The 12,763-nt window shown below is 41.4% G+C and overlaps 1 protein-coding gene across 2 annotated transcripts in view; it reads right to left on the reverse strand.

Moving 5' to 3' along the window:
- The window catches only part of LOC140718828 (transmembrane 6 superfamily member 1-like), a 50,960-nt gene that overhangs the window by 31,075 nt on the left and 7,122 nt on the right, over positions 1-12,763 (reverse strand). For both annotated transcript variants that reach the window (XM_073033029.1, XM_073033028.1), the window contains exons 5-6: positions 6,097-6,179; positions 5,615-5,733 (exon numbers count right to left, since the gene is read on the reverse strand). In XM_073033029.1, coding sequence (XP_072889130.1) covers positions 5,615-5,733; positions 6,097-6,179 — 202 coding nt within the window. The remainder of the gene's footprint in view (positions 1-5,614; positions 5,734-6,096; positions 6,180-12,763) is intronic.

Consider the following 12,763-nt stretch of genomic DNA (forward strand, 5'->3'; position numbering starts at 1 on the left):
ATATCTTAAGTATTAAGGTTCAAATATATGTATACACTTCCATAAACTCATGGAGAGGAGTCTGGAATATCACTTCCACCATCCCCAGGAGAGCTCATTAATTGCAAGGTCCTTATAATATTTATTATGCTGTGGCAGCTGGCAAATCCAAAAGCTCCAATTACCTCACTCAATATTGATGAGGAAGTCTGAATGGACAAAGGTGTTTTGGAATTGTGATGAGTGGCACTGCCTTGGACTGCATAGAAACTATCATGGAAGATGTACTGAAGGCCTTAAAGTATGTTAAGTTGAATAAATCCATAGGGCCTGACCTGGTCCCCACTGTTCTGGGCACACTATAGTAGGAAAAATGTTATTAAACTAGAAAGGGTGCAGAACATATTTACCAGGATATAGGGGTCTGAATTACAAGAGAGGTTGCATAGTCCAGGACTTATTCCCTGGAACATAGGAGATTGAGGGGTGACCTGAGAGAGCCATATTAGCTGATCGGGGGCATAGACAGAATGGAAACATATAGCCTTTTTCCTGGGAGGGGGTGCTAAAACAAGAGGGTGTAGGCTTAAGATCAGAGGTGAGAGATTTGAAAGGGACATCAGAGGCAGCTTCACAAAGAGGGTGCTGTAGAGCTGGAATATGAGGAATGTGTGGTTAAGGCAAGCACATTAGCAACATTTGAAATCCATCTCGATAAGTAGGTGAGGTTTAGAGGGCTATAGACCAAATGTGGGCAGTTGGGACTAGCTGGGCAACATAGATGTGTGACTCCGTGCGCATATAACCTGTATTAATTCACACCACAGGAAATGTTTCAACTTGGAACCAAAACAAGTGTTGAAGAATGATTAATTGAGTTAATGGAGTTTTTCACAGAAGTTTTCAGTGATGAGTCCCATTAGAAAAATGTCCTTTCACCAAAGAAGTCTTCTAGCTGGACACAATACAACACTTAGGTTTCAACACTGAATTCAAAAAGCCTTGTAATGACACGCAGTCACTCCAAGGTCTGAACTGGCTAGTTCTGGTGGAAAGGCATCAATCTGTAACATGAACATTTTTCTATCTCTAAAGATGCTGCCTGACCAGCATTCTCTTTTACTTTAGATTTTCTGTAGCTACTGTGATTGATATCTTAGTTTCAATAATGTTTTCTCTCTCTATCTTGTGTTCACTTTCATATCCTTTTACTTCCGTCTCCTCCGGAATAGTTCAACTGTTTGAAGTTAGGAATGGGAATTCATGGATTTGGAAGAGGAAGTGACATTCATATCATAGAAATTCCAGCCAATGACCTTCTCCAACAAGAGAATGTCGAATACACACCCTTGGCATTACCATTACTGTATCCCCTACCTTCAATGTCCTTCAGGTCACCATTGACCAGAAACTCAACAAGACCAGGCATATAAATACCATTAACTGCAAGAGCAGGACAGAGGCCACATAATGACACCCCAAGGCCTTTCTATCATCTAAAGGACATAAGTCAGGAGCACGTCGGTGTGCTCCTCTTGGTTGGAAAAGTACGACGTCAAAAACTCTCAAGATGCTCAACACCATCTGGGACAAAGCAATCTCATCAATTTTTCTGTCCATCAACAGTACACCGTAGCTTTATCATCTAAAAATGAATTGCAATTGCTCATCAAAGATACTCCAAACCTACAACCTCCAACACCTTGGACAATAATTACAAATGCAAAGGGAAACCATCGTGCAGATTCCCTCCGAGTTCCTTTCAAGACATGGAACACATCAACTCCAGTCTCCCAGACAACACTGGATGATTACCTACCATCGAAAGAGGTCCACTGCAATGCTATCTCCCTTTGGAGCATCAGGACAGTAAAGACACTTATGTCAGACAATTGTTTATTGACTACTGTTCCAGCTTCAATACTATGATTCCAGTCTCCACACTTCTAAACCTGGGACTCAACACCCCCTTTCGCAAATGAATCATTGACTTCCCAAATAACAGACTGCAATCAGTAAGCACAAGCAGCAACACCTTCCCATGATTATTCTCAGTACTGGTTCCCACAAAGCTGAGTCCTCAGCCCACTTCTCTATATGACTGCATAGCCAGCTTCTTCTCTATCTACATCTACAAATCAGGGAATGACACCACCTCAGTGGGCCATATCTCAAATAATGATGAGTCAGACTACAGAAAGGGGAATGAATGTCTAGTGACATGTTGTCATAACAACAACCTTTCCTCAATGTCATCAAAACAAAAGGGCAGTACACATGCTCCTGTTTACATATATGATGCTGAGGTCAAGAGGGCTGAAAGCTTACGTTCCTAGCAGGGAACATCACTAGTTGCTTATCCTGGTCCAACTACGTAGGCATCAGGGCTAAATAAAAGCTCCCCAGCACCTTTACTTCCTCAGCAGGCAGAAGAAATCTTGCATGTTCCCTTTGACACTCACCATTTTTCAATTCACCATAGCCAGTATCCTACCCGCATCTGGCATGGCAATTGCTCTCTGCCTGTGACCACAAGAGAGTGCAGAAGTTGTGGATGCTGCTCAGCACATCTCAGAAACCAGCCTCCCCTCCATGGATTTTGTACACACCTCATTGCTTAGGTAAAGCAGACAATATATTTCAAAGACCCTACCCATCCTGGACATTCTCTCTTCTCCCCTGCCCTACCAAGCTGAAGATACAAAGCCTGAAAGCACATACCACCAGGCTCAGGGACAGATTCCACTTGCTGTTCTAAGATATTGAATGGTCCCGTACTATTGTCTCCTGACTTCACAGTCTACCTTCACGTCTGCCTGCACTGCACTTCCTCTATAGCTGTGAAACTTCACTCTGTTATTGTTTTCCCTCTTTACACTGTTGTAATGAAACAATCCATACTGACAATATGCAAATCAAAGTTTTTAACTGTTCCAACTACAGGTGACAATAATAAACTAATTTACCAATTTAAATTCCACACCATCATGATTTGGAAATATATTGACAGTCATTCACCATTACTAATTCTCAACAGCAACATGAAAACTCATTCATTAGCAGGACCACAGGGGTTCAAGTAACCTCTCACCATCACATTCACAGGAACAATGATGGATGAGTAATAGATCCTGGCCTTTGGTGATGAGCATCCAGATCCCAAAATTGATTAAAACAGCTGCAATTAACAAGCTTTGATAACTCTCTCTCTCCTACCTGTAGTGCCATTAATCTCCATCCTATCACAAACATTCCCCTTGTCCAGTTAGCAACATAAAACACATTTGATTTCTCACTTCTCCCAAATCCAAGGACAGGTAAGTGATCTGAAGTGTGAACTGTAAGCCCTGTTTTGCTCTCTACAGATGCTGTCTAACTTGTTGAATATGTTCAGCATTTTCTGTTATTATTTCTGATTTCCAGTATCTGCAGAGCTTTGCTTTTAAAAGGGACCTTCGCCAGCTTTTACATTTGTTGTGAAGACGGTCGAGTTCAGTAGAACGGGATACTGGGACATACAAATAGCCTCTGGCAGACACTCTCATCAGCCATTTCTTCTACCACATTATGTTTTAAATTTTACATCAGTGGGCACAAATACAATATAATTAGGTCAAATAGTTCATCTAAAAATGACTCCACTGCATCAGCACCAAATGACTTTGGACGTCTTGCCAACCCCTACACCATGTTAAAAATAGGTTATTCACATGCCAGCCCCTTCATTACTAAAGGGCTAATGGTGACAAACAATTCCTAGTCGGGATTGTACAAGAATACACATAAAGAAAGCCGAATTAAACATAAATAATTTTGATCTTGTTGAGTTATTGAGCTCTGTCTCTTGTTACATTGGAATAAGTTAGCACTTGTAATAAATAGTGATGGAACCTAGTTGTCTAGGCCACTTGCCAAGATCCCATGAGAAAATTTACCAATAGTAATAACAATTCTGTGGAGTCTCCCATGTGTGAAGTGCCATGTTCACAATGTGACATTCAGGATTAATAAAAATGATGTTGCTTTAAATCTGTATCGCAGGTTACAATTTGAACATACATATTCAAAGCAAAAGTAGGCTACTCGGAGCCAAAGGATTCTCTTCCATTTAATAAGATGGTAGTTCATCTGTCTTTAACCTCAACTCTGTATTTTTGCTGACCCTACCTTTTACCCCTTGCTTAACAAGAATCTTTCCACTTCTGCCTTAAAAATATTCAAAGATTCTGCTTCCACTCTCTGCTGAGAAGAAAGCTCTAAAGACCAACAATCTTTACAGAAAAAAGGTTTGCCTCTGTCCAACATGACCAAGACGTTATTTTGAAACAGAGGTCCCCAATTCCAGTTTCTTCCACATGAGGAAGCATCTGTCTCCATAAACACCTGTTCATAACTCTCAGGATCTTATGCTTTAATCACCCATGCTCTCTGCTTTCTCAATACCAACAGCCTGTTCAAAGCAACACACACACACACACACACACACACACACACACACACACACACACACACACACTCTCTCACACTCACACTCAGAATGCTGGAGGAACTCAGCAGGTCAGGCAGCATCAATGGAAAAGAGTAAAACAGTCAATGTTTTGGGCTAAAACCCTTCTTCAAGACTGAGAGAGAAGGATGAGATGCCTGAATTAGAAGGTGAGGTGGGGGGACGAGGCTAGCTAGAAGTCTTCCATTGTAAGACAGCTGTTCTAGCAAATGAAAATGATAAAGAATTATAGACAGTGAAAATTTGAGGAAGTATGTGGAATACTCAACAGGATCAGCAGTGTCTATAGAGAGAGAAGAAGAGAATTAATAGTTCAGATCAAGTCAATGATCTTTTGCAAGGTCTCATGACTTGAAACATTAACAGTTTGTTTCGTCACTGACACCGCCTGACCTACCAAGTATTTCCACCACTTTCAGCTTTAACATAGTCTGTTCTTGCCTGCTTCCAAACTTGCTCTGGTCTGCTTCCAACACACTAACATTCTTCCTTAAAGAGGCCAATACAGCGTTAGTCCTCCAGATATCAGAGAGTCATACAGTTGTACAGAACATGATTGGGCCCTTTAGCCCAGCACATCTATGCTGTCGTTTTTACCCATCTACCCCAATCCCATTTGTCTTTATTAGGATGGTATTCTTCTATGCCTTGCCGATTTATACATATGGCCAAATGCTTCTTAAGTATGGTAAGTGTATCTGTGGTTTCAATGCCCCATATAACAGAAGCAAAAATAAAACCACACTCATGATGAACTAAGCAGAATAGCAAAACCTTTTTGAAGTGATTACTCAGTTGAAATTTTACAGCAAAATCAATTTTTTCTCATCAATATTCCTAAATATTTAAGAATCTAAGTGCGGGCCTGAAACTTCCACTAGAAGTCAGTAGTTTCCCCCAAAGTGTGCAGAAACGTGGAGATCCCAAACTTGGATTTTCTTGATCGCCACTTCAATTCCAACTATGCCTGAACACTGGATTCCTCTCCAAAATCTAGAGTGGAACAGAAACACACAAAACTGGAAGCTTCTTGATCTGACCGGCTTGCTTCTTAGCCAATGGTGCATTACCACCTGCACCAAGGTTAATTCGAAAGGAAGCCACTCAGCAACTACGCTTGATACTAACCTTAGGTGCAGACTCATTCTGTAAAGGCTGGTTATAAATTTGGAGGACAGCCCACATTGGAAGAAGAAGATAAGGAGTAATCAGGAGACTGGCAGGGCCAACTTTTGTGCTGTATTTTCCTAGTGAATATATGAAAGCAAAGATTCAGAACTAAGTTGTATGGCCTACAAATTACTAACTTAAAAAAAAAACACAGAATCGGTTGGGGCACACAATCCCTCTCTGTTCATCCTTTTACACATCTTAATCTTAAAACTTCCAGATCACATTAATTTTTAACTCTTTTTTTTCATAAAAATGTTGCTTTAATACCCACAGTTCAAACCTAATAAAATAACTGAATAAAGAGGATGAGTGAGAAAGATATGGAGATGATCACACGGGCACATAGTTCAGAACAACTCAAAGAAATGGTAAGGCCAGCTCATACCAGATCAAATATAAATACAAAACGCGAAGAGCCAAACTAAGTTTGTTCTTACCAACAAGGTTTCCAGATAAGAATACAACAGTACTCATCAGAATCGATCCAACCCAGTATAAGCCAATTGTTCTGTAACTCTGCCTGAAAAACACAAAGTAGCGCTTTCACATAAAGTCATAATTTAACACAAAGTGGAATATGTGAAGTTTTACTGAACCTGTAGCAAAAATCTATAACACAACATATAATACATTTCCGCTTCACACATTTCTCAAATAGAACTTTTGTAAACTCATACTTGCTTGTGTAGATTTGTTTTAATAGAGGATGCATGACTGGAACACTTGCCCTTATTGTACCCTCCTCCCTCTCTACCACAATTACTTCTGCTCTCCGAAGGTCTTCATTCTTGCTGGGGTTTCCCTTTTCTAATAACTACCTCAAGTGTCCAGACTTTATGAAGTTTAACAGAGAATGTCAGGACACTTGGCATTTTTTCCACTTCACTAAAGCCTCTGAATCCATCAACCAGAAGGCAATGTTATTCACCCTCCATATTATGTTTGCTTCATGATGGCAAGCCAGCAAAGAACGTATCCAATGGGCCACCAACAGAGCCAGATTCCAGTACATTGAACTACTCAACATTTTAGCAACAGCTCCTTCCTCTCTGTCATTAGATTTCTAAATGGGCAATGAACCCACGACACTACCTTGCTAGTCCTCTTTTGTACTCTCCCTCTTTCTCACTCTAGCTATCTACAATATTGCAACTTAGAGTATATTTCATGTCTTACAGTGTACTGCGGCCACAAAGTAATAAACTTCACGTCATATTCTCAATGGCCAGTGCAAATATCTAATCAGCCAATCATGCGGCAGCAATTCAATGCATAAATGCATACATACGTAATCAAGAGGTTCAGTTGTAGATCAGAATGGAGAAGAAATGTGACCTAAGTGACTTTGACCATGGAATGATTGTTGGTGCAAGATGGGATCCCTTGAGTATCTTAGAAACTGCTGATCTCCTGGGATATTCATGCACAACAGTCTCTAGCGTTTACAGTCAATGGTGCAAAAAACAAATGACAACATCTGGTGAGTGGCAGTTCTGTGGGTAAGAGTGTCTAGCAAATGAGAGAGATCAAGAGAGAATGTCCAGACTCTTTCAAACTGACAGGAAAGTGACAGTAACTCAAATAACTACACATTACAACTGTGGTGTCCAGAAAAGCACCTGTGAGTGCACAACACATCGAACCTTGAAGTAGATGGGCTACAGCAGCAGAAGACCACACGGGGTTCCACTCCTGTACCTAATAAAGTGGCCGCTGAGTGCACGTCAGTGATGATAAATCTGATTCTGATCCTAAGATTCAGTTCCAATCAGTACCAAGCAAGAATGAATCACTGTTCAATGTTTTTTTTTCAAGCCTTCTCACCATGATGAAACGTGTCACTTTCAGCATGTTTCCCACTGCTGTGAAGCTAAAGGGAAGCCACCACATCTGCACCTCCAAACCAAGGTCACCATGACCCCAATCATTGTCCTGCAGTCCACAGACAATGCTTGACTTGTTCCTGTTTTGAGTTTGAGCTCCAGGTCATTTGTTGATGACAGGTCTTACTTCAGCATCTGGAAAACTAAGGCCCTTCATCAACTTTCTCTCCCCCTCCCCCCCCCAACTGTGTAAACCACTGTCTGACAATATAGGTTCATGGTGACACATCGATGGTGACATTTGCCATCATCTTCTGTGCACTAGCATATTCTTTGGCTGAGGGAGAAAACAAGTGTTTGACGATCAAGACCTCAGACCCAATAACAAAGCACCTGGGATATCTGTCCTCCTCTGTGTTTTTAAGACCTGAACAACCTACAACAGCACCTCAGTGCTCTGGAGAGTACCGCCAATTCTGTGACTTGCTTCCACTTCTACTTTGTGGGTACTGTGGTGATGGAAGTGGGAACTGCAAACTCTGACACAGAGGCAACAGCAAGTACCAGATGAGATGGGCAGGTGAATAGAGTCATAAAGCCGAAGAACTAAACAGCACAGAAGCAGGCCATTCAGCCCAACTTTCTGTGTTAACCAAGCAGCCTAACTGAGCTAGTCCCATTTGTGTGCATTTGGTTCTAATCCTTCTAAATCTCTCTAATCCACATAACTGTACACACCTCTTTAAAATCTTGTAACGTGTACCTACCCCTACCATTTTCACTGGCAACTCATTCTACATACACACCATCGTCTGTGTGAAAAGCTGGCCTTTGGAAACCATTTATGGTGGTTTGTGGGGTCCCGCTGCTTCCTTAGGTTCTTGTCCTCTCCAGCTATAAGGACGCCATCAATAATTCTTTCTCTCTCTTTCTCTGGCCAAACATCACCAGCAAGAAGATCAAATTTCATTCAGTTGATGCCATTAGGCCAAGTTGATTGATAGACTTCTGAAACAAACACTCTACACTGAGGCCTCTGATGGGAAAGGATTACCAGGAGGACTGAATCTCAAATAACGATGAGTCAGAGTACAAGAAGGACATAGAGTTCCTAGTGCAATGATGTTCTAACAATAATCTTTCCCTCAATGTAAGCAAAACAAAAAAAAGCAGGTTATTGACTTCAGACAGGGGTGTGATGCTCATATCTGAGATTGAGATGGCTGAGAATTCCAAGTTCATGGAAGTGAACATAACCAATAGTCTGTCCTGATTTAACCACATGGACATCACAGCCAACACAAATCACAGGCTCCTCTGCTTCTTCAGGAGTCTAAAGAAATTCTGAATACCTCAGTTGACCCGTTGATGCACCATAGAAAAAGCATCACAGCTTGGTATGGCAACTGCAGAGAATTGAAGACACAGCACTCCATATTACAAAAACAAGCCTTCTCTCTATAGACTCTGTCTGCAGTTCTTGCCTCCTCAGTAAAGCAGCCAACCTAAACCAAGGCCCCACACACCCCAGACATTGTCTCTTCTCCCCCACGCCCATCAGATGAAAGCCTGAAAGCAAACATCACCAGGTTCGAGGACATATTCTGCCCTGCTGTTATAAGACTATTGAACAATCCCTGTGTAAGACTTCACAATCTGCTTCATCATGGCCACGCACCTTATTATCTGTCTGCACTGCACTTTCTCTGTCGCACTTTGCTCTGTATTGTTTTTCCCTTGTAAATGCACAGACGTAATGCCAATGACCTGATGGTATGTAAAACCAAGTTTCCAATGTGCCTCAATACATGTGACAACTATAAATCAGTCTACCAAATGGAGGAACGCCATGCCTTGCTTTGGATCTCAGTAGTTCCAAGTGATATGCATCCATTCTCAGAATGATCGAAAGGGCTGCGATAATCGGAAGAACAGACTTGTTTCCAAGGAATCACTGCAATTACTGTATATTTTGTCTGAATTAACCAACATAACATGCAGTTGATGTTCAGTTCTTCGTTTTGACAAGTTTATAAAAAAAATAAGCTTTTATTTTAAAGTCTGCTCAAAAATTAAATAAAAAATTAAACATTTACTACTTTAACACACTCTCTTTTGAATTACAGACCCAGAACATTCAATCTAATACTGTTCCAGAAAAAAAAACACACTGCATTAACTAACAATGGAGTAGTATTAACAGAGTTGGACATTGCTTCAAATTGGGTCAAATTGCAAACAGAGTGTCCTTTTATTCTGTGTTGCATTTTTAATAAATGCACCAGAGGCGTAAAATAAGAACGCGTTATTAAACCAAGAGCAGCCTAAATTAATTATATTGTCTGAAAGTTCCCATTACCTCACAACTTACCATGTCATCACCAGGTTATGAAAAGGTTTGCTTCTAAGAACAAGAAACAAATCATCAATTCAGCAAGATTACCCTAAATGTTACATTCAAAGAAACGGAAAGATGACAAAGCCGTCTATACATCTATAAATCAGCAAAATCAAGGATACAAGTTAAAATTATTCAAGTACAGAAACCAGAATATGCTGGTGGTTCTGGCGATGGGAAGTGACCATCCTCTGCTGGTTGCTAGGTTACAGATGTATGTGTCTCTTGCAATGGTAGCACAGCTTACCCATCGCAAGGAATCTTGGAATGAATTGTGTGAAATAAAGACTGGCACCCTGTGAAGACACAGCTGCTGTCTGAACTGTGCAGTGTCACAGAGCCATGCAGCATGGAAACAGGCCATTCAGCCCATCGTTCCACAGAGACCAATGGGCACACATCCACATTAATCCCCCTTCCAGTATTTGGTCTGCAGCCTTCAATGCATCATGAATTAAATGCTCATCCAGATCTTTCTTAAATACTGTCAGTAAATCTGCTTCCAGTACTCTCTCTTACAGTACATTCCAAATACCCATCAATCTCTGGGTGAAAAATATCTCTCTCAAGCCTCGTCTTTACGGTGTAGCAGTTAGCCCGACATTATTACAGCTCGGGGTGTCAGAGTTGGCAGTTCAATCCTGGAATTCTCTGGAAGGAGTTTGCACATCCTCCACATGGAATGCAAGGGCTTTTTCCAGGTGTTCTGGTTTCCTCCCACAGTCCAAAGATGTACCTGCTAGTAGGCTAATTGGCATTGTAAATTGCCCTGTGATTAGGATTAAATCAGGGGTTGGTGGACTGTTCAGCTCAAATGGCCAAAAGAGCCCATTATGCACTGTATCTCTAAATAATAAATAAACATAGAAACATAGAAAATAGGTGCAGGAGTAGGCCATTCGGCCCTTCAAGCCTGCACCGCCATTCAGTATGATCATGGCTGATCATCCAACTCAGAACCCTGTACCTGCTTTCTCTCCATACCCACTGATCCCTTTAGACACAAGGGCCATATCTAACTTCCTCTTAAATATAGCCAATGAACCGGCCTCAACTGTTACCTGTGGCAGAGAATTCCACAGATTCACCACTCTCTGTGTGAAGAAGTTTTTCCTCATCTCGATCCTAAAAGGCTTCCCCTTTATCCTTAAACTGTGACCCCTTGTTCTGGACTTCCCCAACATTGGAAACAATCTTCCTGCATCTAGCCTGTCCAATCCCTTTAGAATTTTATATGTTTCAATAAGATCCCCCCTCAATCTTCTAAATTCCAGTGAGTATAAGCCTAGTCGATCCAGTCTTTCTTCATATGAAAGTCCTGCCATCCCAGGAATCAATCTGGTGAACCTTCTCTGTACTCCCTCTATGGCAAGAATGTCTTTCCTCAGATTAGGGGACCAAAACTGCACACAATATTCTAGGTGTGGTCTCACCAAGACCTTGTACAACTGCAGTAGAACCTCCCTGCTCCTGTACTCAAATCCTTTTGCTACGAATGCCAACATACCATTTGCCTTTTTCACCGCTTGCTGTACCTGCATGCCCACCTTCAATGACTGGTGTACAATGACACCCAGGTCTCGTTGCATCTCCCCTTTTCCTAATCGGCCACCATTCAGATAATAATCTGTTTTCCTGTTCTTGCAACCAAAGTGGATAACCTCACATTTATCCACATTAAATTGCATCTGCCATGAATTTGCCCAAACACCTAACCTATCCAAGTCACCCTGCATCCTCTTAGCATCCTCCTCACAGCTAACACCGCCACCCAGCTTCATGTCATCCGCAAACTTGGAGATGCTGCATTTAATTCCCTCGCCTAAATCATTAATATATATTGTAAACAACTGGGGTCCCAGCACTGAGCCTTGCGGTACCCCACTAGCCACTGCCTGCCATTCTGAAAAGGTCCCATTTACTCCCACTCTTTGCTTCCTGTCTGCCAACCAATTCTCTATCCACATCAATACCATACCCCCAATACCGTGTGCTTTAAGTTTGCACACTAATCTCCTGTCCTTGTCAGGACCTTGTCAAAAGCCTTTTGAAAATCTAAATATACCACATCCACTGGCTCTCCCCTATCCACTCTATTAGTTACATCTTTAAAAAATTCTATAAGATTCGTCAGACATGATTTTCCTTTCACAAATCCATGCTGACTTTGTCCAATGATTTCACCTCTTTCCAAATGTGCTGTTATCACATCTTTGATAACCGACTCTAGCATTTTCCCCACCACCGATGTCAGACTAACCAGTCTATAATTCCCCGGTTTCTCTCTCCCTCCTTTTTTAAAAAGTGGGGTTACATTAGCCACTCTCCAATCCTCAGGAACCAATCCAGAATCTGAGGAGTTTTGAAAAATTATCACTAATGCATCCACCATTTCTTGGGGTACTTCCTTAAGCACTCTGGGATGCAGACCATCTGGCCCTGGGGATTTATCTGCCTTTAATCCCTTCAATTTACCTAACACCACTTCCCTACTAACATGTATTTCCCTCAGTTCCTCCATCTCACTAGACCCTCGGTCCCTTACTATTTCTGGAGGATTATTTATGTCCTCCTTAGTGAAGACAGAACCAAAGTAGTTATTCAATTGGTCTGCCATGTCTTTGTTCCCTGTGATCAATTCACCTGTTTCTGACTGTAAAGGACCTGCATTTGTCTTAACCAATCTTTTTCTTTTCACGTATCTATAAAAGCTTTTACAGTCAGTTTTTATGTTCCCTGCCAGCTTTCTCTCATAATCTTTTTTCCCTTTCCTAATTAAGCCCTTTGTCCTCCTCTGCTGGTCTCTGAATTTCTCCCAGTCCTCAGGTGTGCCGCTTTTTTTTTGCTAATTTATATGTTTCTTCTTTGGACTTGATACTATCC

The sequence above is a fragment of the Hemitrygon akajei genome, chromosome 30 (genome assembly GCF_048418815.1).
Source record: "Hemitrygon akajei chromosome 30, sHemAka1.3, whole genome shotgun sequence".
Taxonomy (NCBI): Eukaryota; Metazoa; Chordata; class Chondrichthyes; order Myliobatiformes; family Dasyatidae; genus Hemitrygon; species Hemitrygon akajei.